The 13,577-nt window shown below is 44.6% G+C and overlaps 1 protein-coding gene and 1 long non-coding RNA gene across 6 annotated transcripts in view; one reads left to right on the plus strand and one right to left on the minus strand.

Moving 5' to 3' along the window:
- The window catches only part of C1H11orf54 (chromosome 1 C11orf54 homolog), a 34,056-nt gene extending 23,158 nt beyond the window's left edge, over nucleotides 1-10,898 (plus strand). For all 5 annotated transcript variants that reach the window (XM_006134395.4, XM_075919356.1, XM_075919357.1 and 2 more), the window contains exons 6-9: nucleotides 5,059-5,235; nucleotides 6,021-6,170; nucleotides 7,899-8,015; nucleotides 9,620-10,898. In XM_006134395.4, coding sequence (XP_006134457.1) covers nucleotides 5,059-5,235; nucleotides 6,021-6,170; nucleotides 7,899-8,015; nucleotides 9,620-9,793 — 618 coding nt within the window. In that variant the 3' untranslated portion in view covers nucleotides 9,794-10,898. The remainder of the gene's footprint in view (nucleotides 1-5,058; nucleotides 5,236-6,020; nucleotides 6,171-7,898; nucleotides 8,016-9,619) is intronic.
- On the minus strand, nucleotides 202-9,476 carry LOC142826548 (uncharacterized). The gene is made up of 3 exons (XR_012900750.1): nucleotides 9,415-9,476; nucleotides 2,279-2,793; nucleotides 202-612 (listed from the first exon to the last, which is right to left on the minus strand). It is a non-coding gene; the product is annotated as an uncharacterized LOC142826548 (long non-coding RNA).
- Nucleotides 10,899-13,577: the final 2,679 nt, after the last annotated feature.

Below are 13,577 nucleotides of genomic sequence, written 5' to 3' on the forward strand. Positions count from 1 at the left end.
ATACACAGCAGTTCTCAAAAAAATTAAATGGTCAAGTATTATTTGTATGTGACACCATAAGTTAATGACACTTTACAACCAAAATAAAGAGGAGGTGTCCCAGGAGGTGCTTATTACTTAGGTAATTGTTGCTCTTCCTCAGACCTGCTGAGGAACAAACCTGGACAAAGGGTGGGCTGGAGCAGTATTGTTTTGGGGGTTGTTTATTGGTACAGATTCTTAAGAGTAAAGTGGTACTCTTACATATATATCACATTCATACTGGCAGTTTGGAGGCAAGCTGCAAGTGCAGTGAAGATTACTTTTGATTTCACTGGCTGGAGTGCTAGCTAGGTGTCAGCTTCCAGGAGACTCCTCCATGTTCCTTAGGAGATCCCTTCGGATCTGCAGGAGGCTTTACTTCTCTGGGCTGGTCGCAGGTTTCTGCTGTGATGTTAAATCTTGTCCAAGAGAGAGAGATTTTCTGGCCACTTCTCAGTTAATTTATCTGCTTGCAGGGTCTTCGTTTGCCTTAAAAGGTCACGGATCCTAAACTGCCTTTTTCGTTGGGTATTTCTCATTCATATTTCACATTCATACCACAGGTTTCTAGGCAAAGTTGTACGTCATGGCCTTGAGTAACAAGAAATTGCATTGTACTAAAGATAACATACCAAAGCCATGATAAAAAACTTAACATGAATTGTAACTAAGGCTACATCTACACTGCATCCCTCTTGCGCAAACGCCTATGCAAATGAAGCACAGATTAGCATATTGCCATGCCCAGACCTTGCACCCCCAGCTGTAGCCCCTTCTGTGCCCCAATCACCAATTTGTGAACATTCCTGGCCCACCTACAATTTCCATACTGAGATGTGGACCTCAGGTCAAAAAGTTTGCCCACCTCTGCTCTAGCTGTTGCCATATTGACATTTGTTATTATCTGGTCACATTTTTAATACTAGAGAAGATGAAAAATATGCAAAAAAAAAAAAAAGACACACCAAATTGTTGAATGGTGTCTTTAAAATACCCAGTGTTAGTCCTCATTTTAAATCTCACAAGAGACAAAAATATGTTATCATTCAAGATGCTATTATTATATAACAGTGTGATGCTGTTGCAAAAAAAAGCAAATATGATTCTAGGTTGTATCAACAGGTGTGTTGTAAGCAAAACTCGTGAAGTCATTCTGCCGCTCTACTCTGCACTAGTTAGGCCTCAGCTGGAGTACTGTGTCCAGTTCTGGGCGCCACATTTCAAGAAAGATGTGGAGAAATTGGAAAGGGTACAGAGAAGAGCGACAAGAATGATTAAAGGTCTAGAGAACATGACCTATGAAGCCAGGCTTCATGAACTGGGCTTGTTTAGTTTGGAAAAAAGAAGATTAAGGGGGGACATGATAGCGGTTTTCAAATATCTAAAAGGGTGTCACAAGGAGGAAGGCGAAAATTTGTTCCTCTTGGTTTCTGAGAACAGGACAAGGAGTAATGGGCTTAAAGTGCAGCAGGGGAGGTTTAGATTGGACATTAGGAAAAAATTCCTAACTGTCAGGGTGGTCAAATATTGGAATAAATTGCCAAGGGAGGTGGTGGAATCTCCCTCTCTGGAGATATTTAAGAACAGGTTAGATAGACATCTGTCAGGGATGGTGTAGACGGAGCTTGATCCTGCCTTGAGGGCGGGGGGCTGGACTCGATGACCTCTCGAGGTCCCTTCCAGTCCTATTATTCTATGATTCTATGATTCTATTTTGTTAAGACTTAAAATTTAAGGTCAGGTAGGGATCAGAAGTTTAAAAAAATATTTAGGTCATCTTGCCTACGTGTTGAAATAGTTAGAGAAAGCAACTTTTATTTGAGGTGAGTGGAAAACTCCAGTGTTCTAATTGCCATGTCTAATTACAAAGAAGAGTACATGTCTAAACATATTCTTAGGTGCTGCCGCGAGAACCACAGGTCCGATGATGCATACCCAAGGGGGGAAGGACTGTTTTAGTAAATAACAGGTGGACTGTTTTAGTAAATAAAAGATATTTATTTATGACAGTGATGAATATAGTATTTATTCTAAGATTTTTAATTGACCATGTCAGTAATGAATTTACAATATTTATTATATTCTACGATTTCTAGTTGAATGCATCAGAAATATAAGGATGGGAACAGCAAGGGCAATAGTCTCTACTCTAAAGATATCAAACTATACTAATAACAGCGATAACTACAAACTCTATGTACTACCAAAATAACTATAACACTAAGCTATACAACAAGGAAAATCAAATCATACATACCAACTTACACAGCACGTGGAACATTTCAAAGCTATCGGTTCGGTTGCGAAGGCCTTGGTTACGCCCGAGAGTCGGGGGAGGTGGCTGGTCAGTTGATCAGGCCGGCAGCGCTTTGGAGTATACGGGAAGGCACACGCATGGTGGTACGTGTGTTGCGAAGACCTCCTCGAGCGAACTGTGCAATGGGTATTTATCCCCAAGTCTGCACATCGCTTTCTCATGCTTGCATATTACCATATATGGCCCAACGGTCACCAAGTGGGGGTCTGTGTCATAGGGGCTGGGCCGAAACTGTGCAGGTTTCATGCGACCAGGTAAGCCCCGCAGTTCTCATGCCAAGGTGATGGGTAGGAGAGTCCAAGGCTATCTTCCCCTTTTCACACCTTCCCTTTTCTAAAGGCAATGGTATGCTGGAAGGGTGCGGCCAGTTTCTCCCAAGGAGTACTGCGGACCACTATAGCAAGAGTGGCCTGGCCAAACTTTTTACTGGGGAGCAGTTTTTTTCTAACGGGTGCCTGAAATACAAAGAAGAAAACTAAATTAATTGAAAGGTGGCATCTTAACAGCTTGATACACAGTAGGAGTGAGAAAATGTAGCTCTTAGCAGTAAATGTGGTATCTCGGAGACTTTCAAAATTGCTGTACATTTTTATTATTTTTTAAAAAAGGAAAATATTTTGTTTTAAAGTAGTTAAATTACCCATTTAAATTATTATAGACCTTGTTTCACTACAACATGGAGGATATTTTTAAGAACACTCAAAATTGGGTCTAACTCTGCAGTTTTGAAAATGCCACCTGAAAACTTTTTCATTTCAGTGCTTTATAACAGAAGCTGAATGCTTACTGCTGATCAGCATCACTAAGCTGGGCCTCCTGCTGTGATATATTAAATTGGTTGCATCATTAAGAAATAATTAATTGAGAAATTAGTGTTCTGTTATATACAGTAAACTTCTGATAGTCCGGCATATCTGATAATCCGGCACCCCCAGGGACCTAAAGGTGCCAGATTATCAGAAGTGGGGGCTATGAGGGGTCTGGGGTGGGGTGGGGTGGGGGATGCTACCCCAGACCCCCTCATAGCCCCCCTTCCGATAGTCCGGCTCTGCCCCAGGAGTCCCTGATTCAGCCGCTGCTGGTCAGTTTCAGCAGCGGCTGAATCAGGGACAGCTGGGGTGCTGCCGGGTTGGTCCCGCAGCCCTGAGGGGCAGTGCTACGGGTCCTACTGGGCAGCACTACAGCTGTTCTGCCCCCGGCTTCCCCGATTCAGCAGCCGGTCAGTTTTAGCAGCGGCTGAATCAGAGAAGCTGGGGGCAGAGCAGCTCCAATGGTCCGGCTGCCCGGAGCACTTCCGGGTTCCTGATGGTGCCGGACCGTCAGATGCCGGACCATCAGAGTTTTAGTGTGTGTGTGTGTGTGTGTGTGTGTGTGTGTGTGTGTACACACACAGGCAGTTCCCGAGTTACGTACAAGATAGGGACTGTAGGTTTGTTCTTAAGTTGAATCTGTATGTAAGTCGGAACTGGCGTCCAGATTCAGCCGCTGCTGAAACTGACCGCCAGTTCTGACTTACATACAGAATCAACTTAAGAACCCCAAGCGTCCCCAAGTCAGCTGCTGCTGAAACTGATCAGCAGCTGATTCCAGGAAGCCCGGGGCAGAGCAACTCTGCCTCGGGCTTCCTGTAGTCAGCGCTGGTCAGTTTCAGCAGCGGCTAAATCAGGACGCCTGGGGCAGAGCAGCTGGGGTGCTGCTGGGTTGCTCCAGTAGCGCCGCTCCTCGGCGCTACTGGACCAACCCAGCAGCACCCCATCTGCTCTGCCCCAGGTGTCCTGATTCAGCTGCTGCTGAAACTGACCAGCAGTGGCTGAATCAGGACCAGAGCAGCTCAGACCAGAGCAGCACCCCATCTGCTCTGCCCCAGGCGTCCTGATTCAGCTGCTGCTGAAACTGACCAGCAGTGGCTGAATCAGGACCAGAGCAGCAGAGCCTCAGCTGCTCTGCCACAGGCATCCAGAGAAAAGCCTAGTCTGCTGGGTGGGGGCGTACTAGCTGCGCCCCCCCCCCACCCCAGCAGACCAGGAAGATGCGGGCGGCGGACCGAGACGCACCGCGGTCCCACCGCCTGGGTCCTCCGCGGCTTTGCTCCCCGTCTCCCTGGTCTGCTGGAGACCAGGGAGACTGGGAGCAAAGCCTCTGAGGACGCCGGCAGCAGGACAGCCGCGGGGCGTCTGGGCTGTCCCGCTGCCGGCTTCCCCTGCGGCTTTGCAAAGCCTCGGGGAAGCCGGCAGCGCCTGGGCTGCCCCGCTGCCCGAGCCCCTCCGCAGCTTTCCTCCGCGGCTTCCTGGTCTGCAGACCAGAGAGACGCGGAGCAGCAGCTTTTCTCGCCCTGAGTACATGGGCGGCGGGACCGCGAGGTCCCGCAATCCGTGTACTCCGGGGCAGCCCCGTTCGTAACTGCGGATCCGACATAAGCCGGATCCACGTAAGTCGGGGACTACCTGTGTGCGTGTGTGCGTGTGTGCGTGTGTGTGTGTGTGTTGGATCCAAAACACTAAATAAAGTTTCTTAATGCATGTGTTTCACACTTAGTACATTTTACATTGAGAATTTTCCATTAAAATAGTTTTGCATCTTGCTAATCTATATGGACCTGATCCTGAGAGGTGAAACTTCTAGTGTAGTTCTTCTCAGGATTGGGCACTAACTTGGAATGTTATCTACCTAGTAACAAGTCAGCTGACTAACTTATCAATTTCCTGTGCTCTTCTTTTCAGTTTATCCCAGTTGTTCAAGCTGAGAGTGAACAAAAACCTGCTGTAAATGCGAGTTATGTCGCTCAGATTAACCCTGCAGATGGAGGTTGCCTGCTGGAGAAGTACAGTGACAAATATAGTGACTGTGAATTTGGACTGCTGGCCAACCTGTATGCCAGTCTGGGCCAACCTGGCAAGGTGAATATTTGAATAAAATTTCACTTCAGTAGGTGACAGCTAAAGTTAAATTTCTTTGTTTCAGGCCTGCCTTTTCTTTCAGGAAGTACTGATGGTTAATATTAATGCCAAAATCACTTGAGAGAGAATGTCCTACACAAGACAATGAAGTTGATGTGAGGGGAATGGATTCCCCAGGTATTGGGACTGGGATATGGAAACTTTCACTCTTGAATCACCCATTGTAATCTATCCCAGGTTGATAATGACTGAACGTTATTGTCATCTGATTCTTTACTGACTTACGTAAATTGGGGTTTGTGGTCTTAGTTCAGTTCCTGATGGACAAGCATCTCACTCAACACACCTGGCACTAGATGTTTCCACAGAAAAACAAGAACTGTATGGTGCATGAAAATTGAACATTGTTCTTATCTTTAAAGAGAGGGTTCCTTTATGACACGATTGAAGCCTGTTGATTGGCTCTGAGAGGTAAGCTTACACCTCTGTTTCAATTGTGTGACTAAATAAAGGTAATCAAAAAAGCAAATACATTCTCACATGCACAGAACAACTTATTGAATATTTAATAATGCAAAGGAAACAACACTTGTGAGAACCTTTAAAGATTATAGGATGAAAGTTTGAGAGTGTTTCATAGCAGCTGTGAAATACGTGATGTAGGAGGATAAGGTGCTACAGGACTAAGGGTGTTCTTTTTCTTTTAAATATATGATGTAAATAATAGACATTTGCAGAACATTGCAGCATGTGATAGGCATAATAAATGTATGTCTACTCTTCAGGTCATTGAAGTGAAGGCTAATAAAAGAACTGGGCAGTGTAACTTTGTGACCTGCATGAGACAAATTATAGAAAAACACTACGGAGATAAACCAGTTGGGATGGGAGGTACGTTTGTCATTCAAAAGGGGAAAGCAAAGATTCATATCATGGTAAGTTTTTCTTGATTCAGCCTCTTTATTTTTCTAACAAACATTCAGGACAGTTCAGATAGAGCACTATTCTGCTTAAACACCAAAACTGTAGATCACTTGACCCTAAGATTCCTCTTTTGTTGAGGCAATGAAGCTGTAGAAATAAATTGGGAAGCATAAGGACTTGTCTGCGTGTTTCCTCAATAGAATACTGTGTAAAACAAAGACATTTGCCATCTCTAGTAATTTTAATTGTTTGTTTGTTTGTTTGTTTGTTTGTTTTTTAAGTAACAGAGAATCCTATCTATAGCTATATATTTTAGAAATGTGCATCTGTCTGTGTGTAAGTCTGTTTGTTCAAGAACTCCTCCTGAACAGTAAAAGCTAGGACCACCAAATTTGGTGTACATCTTCCTCTTATCCTAACTTAAAGCAAGGTCAGGATTTGGTTATGCCAGAACAATGGGATGTGCCTGCAATTCGATTGTTTCTAATACAATGGAAAGGAAAGGGTCTGGTAGGAGGGAGTTAGACTGTGGAATGACCACAGCGAGGCAGCAAGCATCTCAGAGGGATGCCACTGTCTGGCAGCAGCTGATACCTTGGCTGGGGAGTGCCAGTCAGCAGCCAGCACAGCCCCCATCACTCCCAGGCCAAACCTGGGGCGCACCAACAGGAGGCCTACACTCCCCCTCCCTGTGTCCTGGAAAGAGCCAGTGGGAGGCTTGTGCGGTCCCATCCCCTCACTCCCTGACTGGCTCTGGGGAGTGCTGGCAGTTGGCCTCTGTGGCCCCTCCCCCACACTGGGACATAGCTGATGGCTGGGGTACGCGGCCCCCTCCATCTCAGGCTGTCAGCACCGTAACTAGGTATTTTTGTACCTGGGGCAAAATATTAATTACCGGTATGTGCCCCCTCCCCTTAGGTTAGCACGTTTACCTTTACTTTTGCAGTGTATTATTTTTACCTACTGAGTCTTTGCGCCCCATTTTGATTAAAATGCACCCGGGGCGAGCACCCCACTTGACCCGCAGACTGGCCCCAGGGCAAAGCCAGCAGTTGGTGTGTGTCCCACTCCCTCCTCCCCCTAGTCCCTCTCCCCCCAGCCAGAACCAGCACAAATCCAGCAGCCAGGGCGCGTGGCCTTACCCCATATTGCCTGGGTTTGGACCGGGGTAAATCTTCTAGTAGGAAAAACACTTACACTAACTCTTCTGAAACATATGTGTGTCAGATATGTATGCCTTTAGCTGTATTCACATTGGGAACACAGTTCACAACACTTACTACTATCAAGGTTCTGTTATGATTTCCATGACTGAAATGGATAAGGATAAATAAAACATGATCCAGCTTGATATTCCTTTCAGTTGTAATTACAGTTTGGCTAATGTTGTTTTCAGCAAAAAACTGTCTACATCAATTGACAAGAACATGCGAGAATCCTGTTATTCTCGACTGTGTTCAAACTTAGCTGTTCTGATCCCAACAGGAGAGGATAAATTTACCCCGAGCATACAGGTTACCGAGTCTAAGAATTCCCCATTTGGTACCTGAGGAATGGCAATGGAGTCAGCCATGGGTGTAATCACTTACGTTTCTGAATAAACAAACAGTTGTGAGTAATGCTTTTATTGGTTAAGGAGAAATGGGGAACAGAAAAGAATTTAGGGCTAGTGAAGGCAAGTAACTTAGAGAAAAGTATACGTCCCAGTATCTTCATTCACCTGATAATGTGTTTTATAGCCCCCAGAATTTTCTGCCTGTCCTTTAAACACAGATGAGGAAGTGAATAATTGGCTCAAATTTTTTGAAATGAAGGCTCCATTGATTTGTCAGCCAGTACTAGTTTCCAGAGATCCAGTAAGTGTAATTTTTGTCTGTAACTTGGCTTGTCATGATTGTCTCAGATTTATTGATGGTTTTTCTGTTCAAGAACGGGATTTATTTGTAGTTTATATTAAAGTATTTGAATGGTGTTGGAATTGGTGGCTTAGGCAATTGGTAACAGAATATAATTAAGCTTTTCACTGGTCTGAATTAAACCTAGGTCAGTAACGACTGAATGCTGATGTATGTTCAATTTCAAGAATGAAATGGTTGTTTCTAGTGCAGTTCTTAGTGTATAGGTGTCTGCATCCCAAAACAACCAGAACAACTTGCATTAATTGGACATACAAGGTACGTCTACACTGCACCATAGGCCAAATAAGATCTGTCATTTGAGCTATGCAAATTGTGTATCTTATATCAAAATGGTTTATTTCATAACTTTTGAAATAACCCGCTATTCCAAATGTCCCTTACTCCTTGTGGAATGAGGTTTACAGGGACATCAGAATAGCAAGCCTGAAATAACGGGCTTGCTGTTAAGACGCAGGATAGCTATTTCGGGATACTTGACAACTTTTATTCCATTGGGTCTGTATTTGACAGCCTTTGGGCCCAGTGCTCAATTGCATATAGATTTCCAAAAGCCAGTGATGAATACTGTAGGAGTGGATCTATATCAGTAGCTGTTAATGGAATATTCACAAGGAAAGCATCTTACATGTAGGTACTGTGTTTGTAATGATTGTTCCTTATTATTTGTATTAAATTAGTCCCCAGAGAAATCAAGAAACAGGACCTGTCGTGTTAAGCACAATTTATTTACAAAAAAAATTGTGTCCCAGGGAGCTCACAATTTGAGAGTGATAAAACGCAACATGAAGGAAAACAGACAAAATTTGGCTGCACTATAAAACATGTGGTACTGTGTCTAGCACAGTGGAGTCCTGGTGTTGAGGGATCCTAGGTATTATGGTGAAACAAATAATTGATAATAAAATCGATGCATTTTGCCTAATAGGTAGTAGTCTGAGCTTGCCACCAACCTAACTATTAGGTTTAATCATGTTAATACTTTTGCAATATAATCCTGTATTAGATCTCTAAAAAGCAAATAGCATTGCACCAAAAGGAACTTCTGCATTTAGGCAGCTACTGTGCAGAGCCAAATGCTTATACACTAACTTGATTATTTTATTACCTATGCTTTCTCCCGTCAGTAACCATCTGTTACCCACAGAATTGGGCCAGGGACAGTATTTTTGTGGGGGTTGGGTTTTTTTGTTTTGTTTTCTTTTGTTTTGTGAAGTGGCACAATGGGGCCCTAATCTTTGCGGGCCTATAAATGCTACCTCAACACAAATAATAGAGCCTGGCTTCAGAAAATTTGATCTCAGAACTGGGAGTCAGCATTTCTAGACTTTATCCCTACCTCTATCACTGACTCACTGTGGCCTCAGGTGAGCACTCTCTCTGCCTCAGTTTACCAATCTGTAAAATAAAGATAGTAACAAGTTACTCCATATTGTCTGCAAAACATTCAGATCCATGGAAGATAAGTACAATATTAACTGCAAAATACTGAAGAATTACTCGAAAAAAAATTGTGCTCCTATAATATGTTGTCTCTGTCGTAGGGATTTGATCTGCGTGTGGAGCACACCCATTGTTTCAGTCACCATGGTGAAGGAGGACACTACCATAATGACACCACACCAGATAGTGTGCAGTATCTGGGATATTTTTTGCCTGCAGAACTTGTCTTTCGTATTGATAGACCCAAGGAATCTCATATGATTGGAAGAGATTAAATCCACAAATGCATACTTAGTTTGGAGTATAAGGATAGCAATTAATTTTTTTAAATGAAATCTTTGGATTTGATCATTCCTTTAATTGATATCAAGAACATATGAAAAGGTGGCAATTATTTCAGTATTAGTGTTTTTTTTTAAAGGAAAGGTATTCAAAGTTGAGATTGAATTCAGATAAATATTTCAAACAGATTTAATTGCATCTATATTTTAGCCAAATACTTTGTATTAATGATTTATTTTGTTCCATTTTGATTTCTTGAGACAGATATTAGTAAGCAATTGTAACTAGCTATAGAAAGCCATCACTGAATTAATGAGGACCTTCACATTGTAAATGGAGGAAAAGAGATGCTACTCAAGAATCTTTAGTAATTGGTAAGGATATGAAAGATTAACTGATAAGCATCACTCTAAATGGAGTGTCTGTCCACATCAGGCCCAGGTGCCCCACAGACAGGGACTGCTCCGGTGGGGGCTGGGAGCCAGCAGCAGCGGCAGGCCCCACATAAGGGCTGCAAGCCCACAGAGCCAGAGCCAGCCCCTGCCCCAGTGCCAGGCTGGAGCCGGCAGCCAGCCCCAGAGAGGGGTTAGGGGTAGGTGCCCTATGCTGGATTCTACTTAGTTGTTAAATGTTAGGTCAACCTGACATTTAACCAGGATTTTACATCCTTACTAACTACACTCATTGAAATTGTAGAGCATGAGAGGACCTACAGGTATGGAAATGCATCTTAAGGAGGGACTTCGCTTATTGTTACTGGTGCTTAGGAGCTAGCTAGCTACTTAACAAGCATAGGACTATTTCTAGGATTCTAAATGTTCATGTTACTGTTATGTCATGTGTACTCAATTCTTTTCTCATACCAGTCTTAATCAGGAATAATTTTATTGAAGTCAGGGGAGTTAAATGAGGCGGATAGATCACACCTTGTTTGTTTCTAGTTTTGAAAGATGAAGTACAGGAGCATTTTGGCAGCATCTTTTCCCCTTACACAGTGATATAAATATCACTGGTCCTGCCAACAAAGTTTTACTGAATTAAAACTCTTACTTGCTGTCAAGTGGATATCTCAGCTGTGAATAAAAAAATATAACAAGACTTATCCTAGCTACGTGCTGAAAATGACATATGTATAAACCACTAACATACATATGCCTTAAAGCCAGCTACTCTCCAGCCTGCCATTGATATGGACAGCAATGCATATAGTAGAACACACATATGGTGCATTAATTGAAATATAAAGAAAATACAGAACATATGTTCTGGGCCTTGGAATAGCACAGGTACTTGAAAAGAGAGATGATGAAACACTCAAGCAGAAATTGTGGACAATCTTTTAGCAAACCTGCAGCAGCCTCTATTGAATGCTGTTTTGTGTAGCATTAACTCCTGTGCTGAAGGAGCGATAACCACATATGGGTTAAGGTTGTTAAATAGTGAGTAATTTACTAATCGAGTAGCCAATGGAATTTCCATTGATTACTCAACTAGTTGATAGGTACTTCTGCATTCCTCCTTTGAAATGTACAAGAGCCCCTATTGGGGCTCTTGTACATTTCAAAGGAGGAATGCAGAACTCTGTGTGCAGCCCAGGGCCAGCAGGAAGTCCCGCTGACTCTGGGCTACAATTGACATGCAGGCTTTGAAATGTACAAGAGTCCCCAATGGGGGCTCTTGCGCATTTCAAAGCGGAAGTGCCCTCATGCACCCTGGGGCCAGCAGGGGACTCAGTCTCCCACTCACCTGGGCTCCATGCAGCGCTGCTGCTTTGAAATGTCATGCGGAGCCCATGGCAGGTTCTGCATGGCATTTTCCGGGAACCTGGGATCAGCTGAGGCCCCCCTGCTGACCCTGAGCTCCATGTGGCACTGCCCCTTAGACACAGCACCTCAGTGTTTCAAAGGAGCAGCACCTCATGGAACGCAGGGTCAGCTCTTTGCTGCGCTGTTTTGAAATACTGTGTACACATGTGGTCTCCTCACCTCAAAAAAGGTATTTGGGCCTTGGAAAGGGTTCAGAAAAGGGCAACTAAAATGATTAGGGGTTTGGAACGGGTCCCATATGAAGAAAGGTTAAAGCAACTGGGACTTCTCAGTTTAGAAAAGAGGAGACTGAGGAGGGATATGATAGAGGTCTATAAAATCATGAGTGGTGTGGAGAGGGCCAATAAAGAAAAGGTATTTATTAGTTCCCATAATAGAAGAATTAGAGGACACCAAATTAAATTAATGGGTAGCAGGTTTAAAACTAATAAAAGAAAGTTCTTCACACAGCACGTAGTCAACCTGTGGAACTCCTTGCCAGAGGAGGCTGTGAAGGCTAGGACTATAACAGAGTTTAAAGAGAAGCTAGATAATTTCATGGAGGTTAAGTCCATAAAAGGCTATTAGCCAGGGGTTAGAAATGGTGTCCCTGGCCTCTGTCAGAGGCTGGAGAAGGATGGCAGGAGACAAATCACTTGATCATTGTCTTTGGTCCACCCTCACTGGGGGCACCTGGCGCTGGCCACTGTCGGTAGACAGGATACTGGGCTAGATGGACCTTTGGTCTGACCCAGTATGGCCGATCTTATTGATCTTCTAATGTTCTTATTATGTTCTTATGGCATTTCAAAGGCAGCGCCATACAGCTGAGCCCAGGGATCAGCTGTGCAACGCTGCCCCTTTGAAGTACCCCCTTCCCTGCCCCTGTCCTGCCTCTATCTGATAAGCTTTTGCTTATTGGATAGTTGGATTAGGCCGTAACATCCTTAGTATGGTTCCTTTGACATGTGCCATTGGTATAAAAGGCCCAAAGTGACTAACCCTCCCTGCCCCCAGCCTGTATTCTTACCCTTTTTCTGCCTGCCCTTGAAGCCATTAGGGGTTTAGCTTGGGCTAGCCAGCATACTGGATTGGTTTGTGTAGTGAGGCTCATGCTTGGGGTGGCTTAACTAGGGCTCCTCCTACTGTGGTAGGAGTCTCACGGCTCTGCCAGGCAAGGTGAAAATGAGCCTAGGGTTGCCAGGTGTCCGATACTCAACTGGACAGTCCATTTTTGTGCCTTCTGTCCAGTAAAAAAAAATTCAGAAAATACCCGACGTGCAATGTCTGGCATTTTCTGCTTTTCCAGCTGGGCGCTCGAAGGGAGGGGGGGGGGAGTGGCTGGGGAAGCAGGGCCGTGATAGGCCCTGGGAGCCCTCAGCAGGTTGCATTCCCTTGTGTCTGATGTAGGAGTGACACCTTGGGGGGGGGGGGGAGAAGCCCTGTACGTGCTCCTGGGCGCTGTTCAAGCATGCTGTGCAGCTGTAGTCTGGAAGAGAAGCCTGCAGGTGCTTTGTGTTTAGGTGCCTTCCTTGGGCTCTCAGCCAAAACTGACTAGGGTGGAATTTCTGCTTCTTCCCACTAGGCCACCCAAAGACCTGGTTATGGGGGAGTCACCTTCCTACCTGTGCCTACTGCCTGAGTTCAGAGTTCCCAATGGTTGCCCTTCCCCCTGCCATTGCGCCCTGGGGTCTGCCTCTGCTTTGCAGAGCAGGTTCTGCTGCTTCCCCTGTCATTCCCAGCTTGGTGGCTCTTGGTAGTAGCTACACAGGGCCTGACCCCCACCCACTCTGAGCAGTGTAATCCGGCCGGGGGGAGTGAAGATGGGCTGGTCTCAGGTGCTTTGTGACACAGATTCCCTTCTATGCGCAGGGAGCATGGGTAAGAGCCAAGCTATATGCAGAGTTCTTCTTGAGGTGTGAGAGCGGAGTTCAGTTTAGAGCTACACCAGCAGCTCTTTAGCAAAGGTGCT

Source organism: Pelodiscus sinensis, chromosome 1 (genome assembly GCF_049634645.1).
Source record: "Pelodiscus sinensis isolate JC-2024 chromosome 1, ASM4963464v1, whole genome shotgun sequence".
NCBI classification, from domain to species: Eukaryota; Metazoa; Chordata; order Testudines; family Trionychidae; genus Pelodiscus; species Pelodiscus sinensis.